General features: G+C 42.7%; 1 protein-coding gene and 1 long non-coding RNA gene across 3 annotated transcripts; one reads left to right on the top strand and one right to left on the bottom strand.

Annotated features, from left to right (window-relative positions):
* Positions 1-1,108: 1,108 nt before the first annotated feature.
* On the bottom strand, positions 1,109-7,235 carry BTF3 (basic transcription factor 3). The gene is made up of 6 exons (XM_042825943.1): positions 7,092-7,235; positions 6,854-6,922; positions 4,548-4,661; positions 4,159-4,360; positions 1,734-1,790; positions 1,109-1,199 (listed from the first exon to the last, which is right to left on the bottom strand). The coding sequence occupies exons 1-6, from the start codon at positions 7,233-7,235 to the stop codon at positions 1,153-1,155; spliced, it is 633 nt and encodes a 210-aa protein (XP_042681877.1). The 3' UTR covers positions 1,109-1,152.
* Positions 7,236-7,296: 61 nt separating this feature from the next.
* Positions 7,297-14,959, top strand: LOC122164146. 2 transcript variants are annotated; one of them, XR_006170136.1, is made up of 3 exons: positions 7,297-7,617; positions 9,108-9,317; positions 11,979-14,959. It is a non-coding gene; the product is annotated as an uncharacterized LOC122164146 (long non-coding RNA). The 2 variants fall into 2 exon arrangements; XR_006170135.1 differs by lacking the exon at positions 7,297-7,617 and adding an exon at positions 8,211-8,250.
* The last annotated feature ends 327 nt before the right edge of the window (positions 14,960-15,286 follow it).

Below are 15,286 nucleotides of genomic sequence, written 5' to 3'. Positions count from 1 at the left end.
CTAGCATAATTGTCTCAGCAGCTGATATGGTGCTCTGTTTTGAATTTAGTATAAAAATAATCAACACACCAAAGTTTTAATTGTTACTGAGTAGTTCTCACAAAAGCCAACTTTTCAGCTTCTCACACAGCCCTGCTTGCAAGGGGCTGCGAGACAAAGAGCCTTGAGCGGACAGAACGAGGACAGATGACCTCGATTGCTCAAAGAGTATTACATACTATCCATGCAGTATCCCGAGGAATAATAAAACTGCAGGAGTTAGAGTGAAGGGAGGAAGCAACTGGCTAGGCGGTGAGCAAATGCACCACAAATTTCATGTTTTTATATACATACATATTCCATTTTTCCCCCTTCTCACTTTCCAACCCCACCACGGGAGGGGAATAACAGCTGCATGGTGCTTAGCTGCCTGCTAGGTTAAACTGCAACACCGAGACAGTAGCATACAAGCATCGTTAGGTAGCTGTACTCTGGAAAAACCTGTTAAAAACTCCCTGAAGACAAAGCATAGAATCTGAGTACCCCCAACATGCCAATGTTAACTGCTTGCCACCAAACTAAAACACCAGCAAGTGTTTCAGAAATACATACGTTTCTTAAATTCAGTAAATTATTAAGCACCTGAAAGTCAGTGCATGTACTCTGAGATATAAGCACTGGAGATTCACATTTTAAACCCAAAATGCTCACTTGCGCAGAGAATTTTTTTTCTTAAAGCTAGTTTTGTTGCTGCAAAAGGAAAACGCTCTGCAGAAAAGCAAGACTTCTGTAAGTTGCTTAATACTTACAACCAATATTTCTTCTGCTTTTTCTGACAAAAAGCCACACTAGAAACTCTACTATATAGATTTTTTATTGTATGTCAAAGTTCATTAAAGATACGGTTTTGCTTGTATACAAGTTACTCAAAAATTTTGTCTAGGAAGAAATTTATTAGCAATTATATTTCAAAGCAGAGGTTTGTTCAACCAGGCCACAAAAACAATATAGTGTACAAGCAATAACTAGAAGGAGCTGCAGGTTCAATAAATTTCCAAATGTTACAGATCCCAAGATCTTAGAAGAAAAAAAAAAAAAAGCAGTCACAATATAAAACAGCAGCTCCATGTAGCTTTTTCAAGTTTTAAGTTTATTCAGAAAGTAAAATTTATTTCAGTTTGCTTCGTTCTTTGAAGCTTCATCAAAGTTTTCAACAAGATCTAGAAAAAGAAAGACAACGAAATGTGAATTGGACCTACTTCTGTTTTGCCAAATACATTTTTCTGAAGTTCTACTTCATATCAAGTGCTTAAGACATTAAAAAAAAGCCTTACAAAACACAGACTGAATAACATGTAAGAGCTTTCAGAATTCACCTTCCTCGTTTAAAGAAATGTTTTAGGTGGTTCATTATAAACCAGAATTCTAACATAACACAGCTTTCCTATAACCATACCTAAGCAAAGTGATACTGAAAATGCAGTTTCTTCCCAGCCCTTTTACTGAGGATTAAACAGTGATCCTAGCCATAGCATTTCTGTCCTGTCTAAGAGTAACAGCTATTTCAAACCAATTATTCAATTAATCTACTATGGCATCTGAAAACAATGAAATTCTGCCTGGAGCAACTGCACAACGGCCAATGATCAGTCTAGGACAAGGACTCTCATTCTCCTTGGCCAAATCTTATGCTACATATGCCATCTCTAAGCAAAATTCAATTCCTCTTTCTCAGGTTTCATGTTTGTTCTTACCTGGAACTTCATCATCATCATCTTCACCAGTAGCAAGAGGTGCTTTTCCATCCACAGCTGCAAAAGCAAGTATTTCAAAAGCATTATTTCAGCTCACACAGGTACTCTGACAAATTTGTGGGGTTTTTTTGTAAGCATTATCTAAGAGTCCAAGCTAAGCTGCAGCGCTCTGCAAAACTTTCCTGCCAAATAAAAAAATCTAAAACTAGTCAAGCAGTTCCCATTGCCCATATATTATATAAAGTTCACTAGTCAATATCTTGTATCTAGATATCCCATGCTTTGCATGATAGCAGTGTTCTGCCAGTTTCCCTTGAAAGTATCTTTGTTTACAGAGTAATCTGTGGCTCTCAAAGTTCATCTTTTTTTAAAACACCATTAACTCACAAGGAAAAAAAATGTATCTGAATCCTTACGATCCTAGACATTCCAGAAAAAAAAAAATACTGCAAACCTGTGGAACACTGAGCAGACAATTAGAGACATTAAGAGATACTGCTGCTCTCTGAAGAATTCAGAGAATCAGATGCACAATTTTACACCTAATAGGCCAAGGCAACAATGTGTTCTGGCCCACATCTCTATCAATACAGACTTAACCTCTATTATATTTGCCAGAGCTACTGTGATTTAACCATGCTCATCTCCACAGATCAGCAAGCATAGGTGAAACTGCAGTAGTACTGGAACAGGCTACCCAGATGTTGCAGAGTCTCCTTCTCTGGAGATATTCAAAATCTGTCCAGATACTTTGCTGTGCAACAAACTGCAGGGAACCTTCTTTAGCAGGGAGCTGAACTAGGTGAACTCCAGAGTTCTCTTCCAACCCCCACATTCTGTGATAATGCTAAGAATAGGTACCTAAGGTCCCTAGGTGCCTGTGCCACTGCTTTTACTGCTATTCTTGGCTGTACTACCTAGGTTAAGCTGCACAAAACTTTTTAATACTTCCATTTATTCTAATTAATCCTTCTGATTTCAAGAAAAGCATTAAGGAAAGGACATTTACATCAGTCGCCTGAAATCGCTTTACACTGATATCCAGAGAAGCAGACGAATACTTGAAATTTGGTCAGAAATGGCTTGTGACAAGGACAGTGCTAATTCTTTTGTTTCTAACAGCAGAAAGCTGACACAGCTTGAGAGCATCTCAAGTGCTGAATATGACATTTTAATATTATTTTCTCATAAACTGTCTTCATATTCACTCAACTCCGAGACCAGACTAAATTTACTTCAACACCTGCAAATGCAGTCATTGCAGACAGTTCGCTCTTTGATGTCAGGTTTCCAAACCTGCAGACAATACCAAAACCTAGTTTTGTGCAACTGCTTTGGCATTCACCCAAAGTAAAAACAACCGTTTAACAAGTCATGCAAAGCAAGCACTTTAAAAACAGGCTTCTCTAGTATTAAAACTGTGCAGTTTAGATTATTCAGAATAAATCCATCTCGTTATGAGACTCAAGCTTCAAGCTTTCCCTTTTCTAAGCCCCACCACTAACAGACAGAAGATAAAAATGATGTTAGGAAGAAGGAAATTGAGCTCCACAGGGAAATAAGCAGTTTACTTCCTCCCAAAAACTAGTCATAGCAGGATTTTTTATCTGGGAAATTGACCTAACGAATGCAAAGACAACCCCTTTTTTCCTTGCGGCAAAGCACAGAAAGAAGAAACACAACAAGTTCACTACTGCCTGAAACTGCACACATTATAAGCTTTCTTCATTTCCTCCCTTTAGCATGTTCTCTAATTTGTAAGCAGTGGAATTAACATTCTTCTTTGAGAAGCAGGAAGACTATACGAGCAGAAAATGAGGAACATTCTCAGAGTCAGCAAGCCTGTCCTCCCCTAACAATTTCCAAATATTCAAATCTAAAATTTATGTAATTTAATGTTCATACCAGTTCTGCATTCTACTACATACACAGGAATTAGAACATCTTTTCTTCCAAGTAGTGTGATTTTTGCAAGCCCATGCAAAAAGTATCCTCACCACATCCACGAGGGTACAAAGCAGAAGCAAGATATCTGTACCCGAGCCTCTCCACCCCACACCACCATATTTATGTTTCCATTCAATTCATCAAAATAAACACCTGAAGTTTATCCGTCTAAATCCTAACTCTTACCAATGATCTATCTGGCTTTAAAGAACTATGTATGTAAAAATATGGTAGCCACGCATGGAAGTAAACCATCATAAAATCAATTCTGGCTACAACACCCTAGACCTAGACCAGCTATGACTCTGCTTTATTTTGGTCGTGCTCTTCACTGGAATTGACCTATAAATAAGACCTCAGAGCTCTGTTTCTTTTTGCCATAATACGCCTGCAGACAGAGTGCACTGAACTTCACTGCAGCTATACAAATAAGTCCATGTTAGCTGCCAGCATCAAATGCATTAAAGTTTCAACTTACGTTGCTTGGGTAAGGCTTCTGCCAATCTCCTCAGGCTGGTCAGACTGTCAGCTCCAAGCTGATTTAAGATACTAGGAAGCATTTCTGTCAGCTGCTTTGTTTCAGCATGGCCAGTGATAGTGAAAGTGTTAGCAGCCAGAGATGCCTGAACTTTAGGATTATTGAAGTGAATAACTGTTCCTTGGTTGGTAAACATATTTACCTGCAAGATAATAAATAATTCAAGTAGTTTAGCACTTTTTTTTTGTTTTGTTTAGCAGGAAAACAGCTGTAGTTCCTAAAACTCAAGACTTACTGATTTACAGACAAGTTCAAAGTATAATTTAGCAGAATTCTAACACTGATATATTTTACATATAGAAGAGTACTTCCTCCTTTGAAACAGTTACCTCTTCAATGCCAGAAATATTGTTGACTCCAAGTTTCTTTAAAGAAAACTGAAGTTTCTTATCATCTGCTGTGGCTGTTCTATGGACAACCTTCTTCTTCCTACGGGCAGTACCCTTTGCAAAAAAAAAAAAAAAAAAAAAAAAAAAAAAAAAAGAAGTTACAAATCAATATTTAAATAGTTTCTCACAAACTCTAATCCTAATTCATATAACTACTCTGGTCACGTATAAATCAAAGTAATACACAAAGTTCAATTCTTGAGTTACAGCACATGCTTTTCCAACTGCGTTACTGCCAGCTTTGAATGCTTGTGAGAAATGTGAGATTTTAGGAAGCAGTTCACCAGAGACACTGTACTTCACAACTCTGACTGGAGATTTTCCACTATCCCACTTAAAGAAAAACTGCATACTTACCTTTGTTGTCTTTGGTATAACACCAAAGGCTGAGTACAGCCTTCAGTAATTTTTAAAGCTTATGAATTCTTCTTTAGTTCGCTATTCTGAAGTTGTAGACAAATTCTGATAATGAAGTCAGAAACCATAGTTATCTGTATCATTAATAAATGAGAGCACCCCAAAACTGTTTTATTCCAAAGCAACACCCTCATCTGATAGGCCAACCCATGCATTAAAGAACACATTTTGTCAAAATATTTGCAGATACATTTAAAAATTTTCACATATATTTTCACATGGTATTTCAGACTACCTCAGTTCAGAAAGCAAAAGCAAGGTTTAGATCCCTAGAAACACAGAGCTGTAATAAGGGACAATTACTTCCATGGAGAAGTCTATATGAAGATACCTATACCTACGAGAAAGGACGCATCATTCTATACTTCCTTGCACCATAAGACCTGACACAGAATGAACAAGGGTGTGTGAAATTGCATTCCCTTTTCATACTAATCCAAGAAGAAAATGTGTTGCAGCTTCGCTGCATAAATCAATTCCTGCATTTCTTTTTGAACGAAATGGCTGAAGTTAGAAACCTGGCTGATGCTAATACTTCTAGCATAATCCAATAACAAATAATAAAAGACAACAACAGATAAAAATTTATGTGAAAATACAGCTTTGAAGAACACAGCTCAAGAGTTTGGTCATTTGTCTAGAAAGCCTGATCTTCATTCTCTGCTCCCATCAATCTGGAACAGAAAGCAACGTGAGAAATGGTTTCATTTTAGTACCTTAACTAACCTGTAACTGAGATACAGTTACAGGATAAGATAAGGCCTGTATTACATTTCTCTGGACAAAAGACATTTCAGTCAATCTTAAAATATTATGCCTATAATGAAAAGCTATGCAGGAACACGCTGCCCGCACACTTTTATGTGCATTAAGTACAGACATCAAACTTCAGACAATCCGATCATTTAAATTAAAAGCTGTTGCTTTCATCTCCACAGATTTAAGCTTCTACAGGTCTTCAGTAAGCAAACTCTGCCATGATCATGCCAAGACACGTTGTCCACGTACCTCTACCACCTGTATATTAGACAAGAACGGGTACAGTAACCCTCAATTCACTACATTCAAATACACATTCACCTACCAGGCCTCTAAAACGGTTTGGAGTAAGTGGCATTCAGCCACACTGATACCACACACAACAGCTATAAGTTTCATATAAGGGATCACAGTACATTTCAGTGATTTTGCAAGTCTACAGCTGTGCAGCGTAGTTAAAGCCTGCCAGCAGAGGCAATGCGCAGCCCTTTCTAACAAGAAGTTACTTTTCCCTTTGCCTCCTCCACACCCACAGTAATCAGCCACCTCCGCTCACATTGCAATTTTGTTGTGATGAGTTCCAGTAACCAACTCCAGTCGTAAACCAAAATAAAAACCCGGCTCACACCTTCAAATTATTTCACAGACCCGTCTGAACAACGAACGACAACATCACCAGCACATCCTAAGCTCCACACGACGTTTCTGCGGGACGAGCAGACCACAGACAGTGAAGAGCTGCAAGCTGCAAGCACACTCTTCAGCCACCGACGCCGAACGCCTCCGCGGCCAGCACACACACACCCCAGCGACGGACGCGCCGTCAATAACACAGCAACTCTCCAGTAACCCACGCGAAGCACACGCAGAGCCACTCAGACCGCAGATCCCCATTTCATCCCGACTTCAGACTGCCCGATCTTCGGCAGACGCCAAACAAAGCCCCGTGGAATCCTCCGTTGTGAGCCGCGCCGAGCAAACCCCCTCCCCGCAGCAGCAGCAGCAGGGCTGTGCCAGCCCCGGCCGTGCCCTGCCCTGCCCCCCCAGCGCCAGCCCGGCGCGGCACCCACCTTGCCGCCGATGCGCACTTGCGCTTGGAGCTTGGCGAGCTTCTCCTGGTTCATGATGGTCTCTTTCATCTACGGGAGCAACGAGAGGACGGTGAAGCGGGGCTCACCGCAGGCTCCGCCGCCGTGTCGGAGAGAGGGGTCAACCCGCCCGCCCCGTCCTCCCTGCCTTCGGCCAGCCAGCCCGCTACCCGCAGCAGGAGGGCAGCCCCCTGCGCAGCTCCCGACCGCCCCCCTTTACCTTCCCGGAGCGGGCGTAGCGCTGTCGGAGCGGCGGGATCGGAGCGGGCGGGGCGCGGGTCCGGGCACAGCACGCGGCCGGGAGCGAGATGGCGGCCGGAAGGGAGGCACGCCGCGCCGAGCTGCGCATGCGCCGCTGCCGCATCCATCGGCCCCGGCAGGGGGCGCCCTAACTCGTGGCGGGGCCGGGAGGGTGAGCGGCGGGGCGGGCTCCGTCCCCTCCGCCCACAGAGCGGGGCCGCGGCCGGGGGTCTGCGGCCACAGCAAGGAGACTGAGAGAATTGCTGGACGGGCGCTGCACGAACAACTTATTGACCTGCTGTGATGTAACTGCACCGATGGACGAGGGAAGAGCACTGATATTGTCTGTCTGGACTTCAGTAAGGCTTTTGGTACAATCCTCCATAATATCCTTCTCTCCACATTGCAAAGGTGTGGATTTGATGGGTGGTTGTTCGATGGACAAGGAAGTGGTTGCAAGACTGTGCCCAGAGATTGGTGGTCAATGGCACAACGGCCAGATGGAGGTCAGTGACAAGTGGTGTCCCTCAGGGGTCTGTACTGGGTGTGATGCACCCAAACATCTTCATCAGTGACATTGACAGAGGGATCGAGTGCACCCTTAGCTAGCTTGCTGAGGACACCGAGCTGTGGGGTGCACATGGCGCGCCTGAGAGACAGGACACTGTCCTGGCAGACCCAGACAGGCTTAGCAGAGGGCCTTGGAAGACCTCTTGAAGTTTAACAAAGCCAAATGCAAGGTCTTGCTCCTGGGTCCTGGCAACCTCAACTACAAACTGAGGGATGTAAGAACGGAGCACAGCTCTGACAAAAAGGACTTCCAGCTACTGGTGGATGGAAACTGGAGATGGGCCAGCAATGTGCTGTCACAGCCAGAAAGTCAACTGTGTCCTGGGCTACATCAAAAGAAGCATGGCCAGCAGGGCAAGGAAGGTGATCCTGCACCTCTGCTCTGCGCTGGTGAGGCCTCACCTGGAGTACTGCATACAGATGTGGAGTCCTCAGTGCAGGAGAGACATGGGCTTGTTGGAGTGTGTCCAGAAGGGCCGCAAAAGTGATCCAAGAGATGGAACACCTCTCCTACAAAGATGGGCTAAGAGAGCTGGGGCTGTTCAGCATCCACAAGAGAAGGCTCCAAGGTGAACCTTAAGGAGCCTTTCAGTACCTAAAGGAGGACTATAAGAAGGAAGGGGACAGAATCTTCAGCAGGACCTGTTGTAGTAGGAAAAGAGGAAGTGATCTCAAACTAGAAGAGGGGAGATTAAGGCTGAGTATAATGAAAAAGTTTTTTACAGTAAGGGTAATGAAGCACTGAAGAATATTGCCCAGAGAGGTGATAGATGTCCTGTGCCTGTAGCATTCTAGGTCATGGCTCTGAGCATCCTGATCTATCTGTAGGTGTTCCTGTTCAGTGCAGGGAAGTTGAACTTGATGACCTTTAAAGATCTCTTCCAACTGAAACATTTCTATGATTCTTTGAAAATGTTTAAATGTCATACTTTCAGACCTGTTTATGTATGTTTATCTCCTATGACCATGTCTTTATTTCAGCCTGCCACACTTCTCTCTGGGCTTGCCGTGGTCCCTTTGGGTTGGGGCCCACCTGGCATTCATCTGGCTCTGAGGACAATCCCCATGTTTCCCACAATCTGTACAGTGTAACCCAGTACTGAGTTCAGCATCTCACTTTGTGTTTTAATGTCTCCTATTTGAGTTGTGCTCTGGAATATCCTCAGTAAACTATTCCCTTTCTTCTTCTTTCTATCAGACAGTATTAAGAATATCCTTCTATGTTCCTTAATGCTAAGACTTCCATGTTAGTAATTCCCATTGTGAGTCCATATCCAGGCTTAAAATGTGTGTGCAGACTTAATTTGCTCTGATGATCTCTCCTTGCTGTTTCAGAGCTGGGTATTGATTTGGAAATAAGTTGCCAAGCACAGAACACTTTTTTTGTTGTCAAAGAGTAAAATTCTTGCTTCTGTAACTATAACAGGTATATCCAACACACATCCCACTTGCTGAATGAGGCCCAGCCCGGCCCATCCTGCAGCTCTTCCCTGTCCTGCACCATCATGGTGGCAGCTCTGCCCTGCTAAGTGGCCCAGCCCTCACCATTCAACAGCAACCAAACTTCAGCGAGCAGTTGGAACAATCTGGGCTGAAAATGGGCCATGGGGAGGACAAAGTGCAGTGGTAACTCAGGGTAAGCAAATAATCTTATGCGTTATGATACACTGGGTAAACACAGTTCTGCTAACAGAGAAAAATATGCAGTCACGCCTTCCATTTTGATAAAGGGATTTGATAATATCTTTCATGATTGCACCAAGCCCCTCTCCCCCCATTCCCTTTCTTTTTAAATGTATTTACAACTCCTTTTTTAGATGACATAAATATATTACCTGAGAATTGTCAAGTGCAACGTATAGAGTTGCAATCAGCAAAAAAAATTGATCATGTCTCTTTATCAGACTTCTGTAAGCATTATCTTAGCAAAGAGAGATATCCCTTGCTTCACAGTGATGCCTTATTCATGTCATCGCTTTTTGGTAATACGTACATTTGTGAACAACTGTTTTCATGGATGGAGTCCAGAAAGTAAAATTTCATCAAAAATCTCAGACAAATAGCTTGAGAACTCACAGAGAAGTGCAACTACTTCCATCAAGCCAGCCTGATGAATTAGTTTCACAAAAACATGATCAAATATCCCTTCAGTCTTATGGTTTTGCTGCCCTCCTTTTTATATTTTAATCAAATATATACATATATATGTATGTATGCATACATGGATATGTATATAAAGTTTCCTTACTTATATGCATTAACTATATCATATATATTTTATATGCCAACTGGGACAGTTCCTCTTCTCTTACTGTGGCCCAGGCTAGCCGGAGGTTTGGATGCCAGTGCCCTAAGGAGAACAAATGAAGAACCCTCTTCCACTCCATCTAGTGGTGGTAAGGGGTGACAAAGCTGTGCTGTTCCGAAGGCGCTGCTGGCACCAGTACCTCCTATAAGGCTTCTATCGCTTCTGAAAATTAGAGGAAAGTGAGACAGCTGTGGAGAAGGAATACAGAAATTCGTTGCAGGATATCTATGACATTGGAACAGCAAAACTTCTCTTTTCTAAGAGAAGAATGAGAAAAAGACCATATTACCAGATCTGAACAAGCAAACCCTCGAGCTGATTCAGAAGGAAAGGGAAAAACTGAACTCAGGAGGAGTGGGAATTGGGGAGAAATTTCAGGAGGACTGAGTTCATTCTGAAAGGAAAGGAAAGGTTATGAATTGATTGCAAGATGACATTGACAGTTACCTGCAGCAAAAAAGGAATGTCGCCCAGATAGAAAAAAAATAGGGAAAGAAAAGTAACTGCAGGAAGATTGAAAGTAAAAGCAACAAATATTTCACCTTCAGATTTATCACAGCCAGCCATCAGTATGTAAGAGGGATTTCAGAATTACCAGGGCAACTGATGATTACAAACATGCAGAATGTATTAATGGGCTGACTTACTGAAGTGAAAATGGATCACAGAAAGATTGTTCCAAGATAGAAGCTGCAGAAAACGCAGCCCCAGCTGTCAGCCTAGGATTAACTGGAATGGAGGTATGATCTCACGGTCCCCTATGAGAGATTTGGAAGACAAATTATGCCTAAAACCACATCACTGAGTCATATCAGGAATCAACTGAAGCAGTTCAAGAACTGAATTTGAGAAATTCTGTTAGATTTGGTTACATTTCCTGGAGCAAACAGAGACCTTCAGAAAATAAACTTTACATCAGAGAATAAGTATTTTAGAAGGCTAAAATAGCACTGGCTTGTTTTCTCCATTCCTATTTGTGTAATTGCCTAATGGGAAACATAAACTTAAGCCTGGTTTTGCTTGTACTCGAACAACTTCTGTAGAGGGCAAAACAGATACAAAACCAATAGTACTGAAACAAAGCATGAGCTCGGGGAGCACATTATGAGTTCTCAAAAAGGGATGAAACTTAGAATCTCAAAATCATCAAAGAGTATCAATTACTAAATAAATGTTCACTAGCTGCACAGAAGCATAGGAATGGAAAAAGTGAGTTAAATGGTTGGACCTGAAAATCATCTCCTGATTTGTGTGCAAGATGAAAGGCAAAAGAATGGCAAAAGCTCCTGTCACAGTGCCAGAGGGAAACTTGTCCAGGAAGATGTGGCCAGTGCTTTGTAAATTATAACAGGGTATACTGAGAAGAGGTGTTAATTTAGTATCATGTTCTGGAAATTAATCTCACACTGTAGCCATAAGTAATAAGGCTGAAATGAAGTAATATTTGTTCTGATTGCCAGTGAACACAAAGAGCACATATTAAGTGTATTTTCCGACAGTAAAGGGAATCCATCTGACATTCCGTGTCTCTTTAGAATGTGTTTGTTCAAAAGAATGCTCTGCTCAGCACTCAGGAGGGCCAAAGTACGTGGCATGTCAGCAGTACTACGAGAGAGATGGATCAAAAATAAACCATCTCCAAAAGCCCTGATATCATTCATGAATTAGGAGCTCACAAGTTTTGTACAGATACTAAAGGTATGAACACTGAACGGGGAGCCCAGGAAATCTGAACTTAAGGGCAGCACTGTTTCCATCTCAGGTACTGCGATGCTGTATCAAGTGCTGTTGATTTGTATGGAGAAATCCGTAACAAACTTCATTGTCTAGGAAGAGCATTTACTGGATGCTTACAGTTGGTGTTAAACAGACTGGCAAAGGCTTGCCTAGAAAAGGTTTCATCTTGCTGGAGCATAGAGAACAGCCAGAAGTCACTATATTCCTCACTGGCTGTATGTGGAATAAACAGAACCTTATGTTTATGCACAGGTGACAGAGAATTGAGCAGATGGATCCTGCACACATCCTGTATGCAGAATTTGAGGGAATTCTTTCATATAAGGCACAGAAGAGCTTTGACCCTCGGTAAGACAACAGGTTACACATCAGAGAAGTTGGTGTAACGTGACCCCAACACAGCACTGTCTCTTCCAAGGATGGCACATTTAGCCTAGGGTGAATCAGGACTAAATCTGCCCTGCTTTCAAATGTGCAGCTCTCAACATGCTGCCGTGGACGTGCTCAGCATGCTAATGCCCTGACAGCTGTGTGGGTGTGATTCATTCCGTGTTTTGCCTTTGGCTGTCCGGCCTCTGGGGTCAGCTCGGTGCTCAGCAGGAGGTAAGTGATGGGCGCAGGTGGCCAGAGGCGGGGAGGGAACAAGGACTGTCCTACCTCCACAGCAGCAAGCTGTTAATTCTGCTTCAGTCCTGGCAGGAGCCCAACACCCCCTTAATTTTAGATGGAAAATCGATCTCCTCCATCTTTTACTGCAGTGTAGTTAATCCCCAAGGACTTGTAAGTGGAAGGAAAGTATACCTGCCGGTACTCACCAGTTTCATGAATGGGTTTGTACTACTTCATGGCTTACTCGAATCACTGCAGAATTAAATGGAAAATACCTGAAATATCCGATCCATTAATTATGGAATCTCTCTCTTACTTTGCCTGTCTGCAACAAATAACCCAGGGGTGATGTTAGAAAGAATGTAAGGGAGAATGTTAGAGAACTTTCAGTATCAAGCAGAGATGTGAAATCAAATGTAATCTAAGCAAACTAGGAACTAGTTACTGTGATAAGTACTCTGCTGTATCAACTAGATCTACTGGTGCTCTATTCTGAATGTCAGATGTCCTTCTAGTAACAGGAATAGATTCTTGCTTAATTTTTTTATTATTATTATTTTTAAGAGTACGTTCGAATGAAAATTGTAAAAGCAGATTTAGACATCTTGTGCTCTGCTAAGTGATTGTTTAGACGTGGTTCTTTTTGCAATTACAGACACTTGTGAACAGCTACCAAATGGGCTGACATAGAAAAGGTGTAGAGAGATGGATGGCCAAGGTTATCAGCAGTGCTGTTATTTCTGCACTAATTCAGTGCTTCTGAGACAGAACACTTCAGAATGAAAATGAGACCACCAAACAAGATGTGATAAAAAGAAGTCATGAATGGCAGGGAGAGTTTGGCTGAAAATAATTAATTGTTCACTTCCTCTTCTGGTAAGAAAATGAGGGAGTGTTGCCTTAAATGAGCAGGTAACTGGCTTAAAGCAAACTGATGGAGACGCTTCATATCATGTGTGGCTAAAGCTGGGAAACATTTCACCACAGAACATGCTCAGTGGTACAGATGTACATGATGTTATAAACTGTCTGAACAAATTCGCAGTGGAAAAAAACCATCACAGCCTATTAAATTCAGGGGCTATCTTTGGCTTAAAAGAAACAATAATGCCAAGATTTCTGGCTGCTACAAAATATTTCTACGCATTTTTATTGTCCTTTATTCTTCCCTAAACATTTGATGTTGGCTACTGTTGAAGGCTTATTTGGTGTTAGATGGGTCATCTAACTTGAAACAAATTCTGTTTGTATTCTTGGGAGATTTTAATCAAATTTTACAGTAATTAAAGGCCTTTATGAGCCTTACAAGAAATGGATTTCACAAGTCACAGCAGAAGCACTTGCCGTGCAGGAATTATAGATCAAAGAAAAAGCAAGAAGAAGGAAAGAAGAGAAAAAAAAAAAAAAAAAAGTGGAACGTGATAGGGGTGGATGGTAGGGCCATCTCCAAGGGTGAGAAACTCCTTTCCAACAGTCAGTATGGTAGGAAGCCCCACATTTTCCTTCAGCCTTCTTCAGCTTTTCACGTCTGATGCATTGCCTTTATGCATGGCCAGACAGACCTGGCTGTAATTGCAGAACCTTCAGATCTCCTAATGGTGGCATTACTCTCACCCAGAAATACACAGCTCTAAACTAGCATTGGAAGAGTGGGATGAATAATGCAGGAAAAAAAAAAAAAAGAAAAGAAAAGAAAAGTGGGGCCGTGCTGGTAGCTTCTGTGACACTGGGAAATGAAGACCACAGCTATATCTGCAATGGCCCCTGTCAGGCAGCACCATCCTGTTCCACATCACTGCTGGAGGATGTTTTCTTTCCATACGACAAGCAACACAGCATACACTCCAATTTTTGGCGCAGGGGGCTATATTAGTGCAAATTGCATGTTTTCCAGGAATTTTTTTATTTTTATAGTGGAAACTGGGGTTCTGCAGGAAGGACTTAAATTTGGGTGAGAAGTATAAGGATGCGCCAAAATAGCAACACATTTGGGGCTGGAGTTGCAAGGTGCAGCAGTGCCAGGATGGGTTCTTCAGCTCCAGCAGGGGTAGCTGGAGGCCAGAGTCAGGCTCGCTATGTGCAGGCTGTGCTGGCTCACCTGCAGGTAGCGAAACACTCAGCAAACACCTGGGGATTGACATTGTCCATGTGATGCTTGGGAGAGCTCTGCCATCCTGCTGCACGATTGGGAATTGCTGCAAAAAACTCAGACTGCCCCAGCCAGCACACAGCATGACTGCACCCCAGACCATGGTCTGTGGAGCTCTGTGAAGCTCCATCCTTGCGGCTTCTGCAGGAGCTGTGGGTGCAGGCCCCCTGCCCACGTAAAGGGCAGGAGTCACCCAGACTTCCTTTGCGAATTGCCAGAGCAGTTTGATCCAACATATGCACCACACTGATAAAATGTAGGGATGCTCATATCCATAGGAATTCTCTGAATTATGATTAATTTTTATTTATATTAATTGTACACATTAGTTATTTTGCTTACTTTTGATAATTAAAAGAGTTATATATTTTTTTATTTAATAAGAAAGAAACCTGAGCAATGAATACAACCCTGCCTACATGCCTGCATTTCGTATCTTGGCTCTGTGCTACAGTTGTCTCAGTTTTATGCTATCTCTTTCACAACCAGCAGGAAATCACTGACGGCAGCACCCGACGTCCCAGGCTCACCCTTTTGCAGCCCCTCTCCTCTGGCGGTGGAGCTCGGGGCATGCAGGGGTCGGAGCAGCTTCAGCCTTTGTGGGAGCCGATCTCCCGGCAGCTCTCCCGAATTCTCACAGAAGCACAGAATGGCTTGAGATGGAATGGACCTTAAAGATCCTTACCCTTCCAATGTCCTGCCCTGAGCAGAGCTGCCACCCACCAGCTCAGGCTGATCAGGTCCCCATCCAGCCTGGCCTCAGACACCTCCAGGGATGGGGCACCCATTGCTTCTCTGGTCA

Source organism: Centrocercus urophasianus, unplaced genomic scaffold (genome assembly GCF_019232065.1).
Source record: "Centrocercus urophasianus isolate 14NV4802_14NV808 unplaced genomic scaffold, USGS_Curo_1.0 seq_25, whole genome shotgun sequence".
Classification (NCBI taxonomy): Eukaryota; Metazoa; Chordata; class Aves; order Galliformes; family Phasianidae; genus Centrocercus; species Centrocercus urophasianus.
This window is presented reverse-complemented; position numbering and strand designations above follow the sequence as displayed.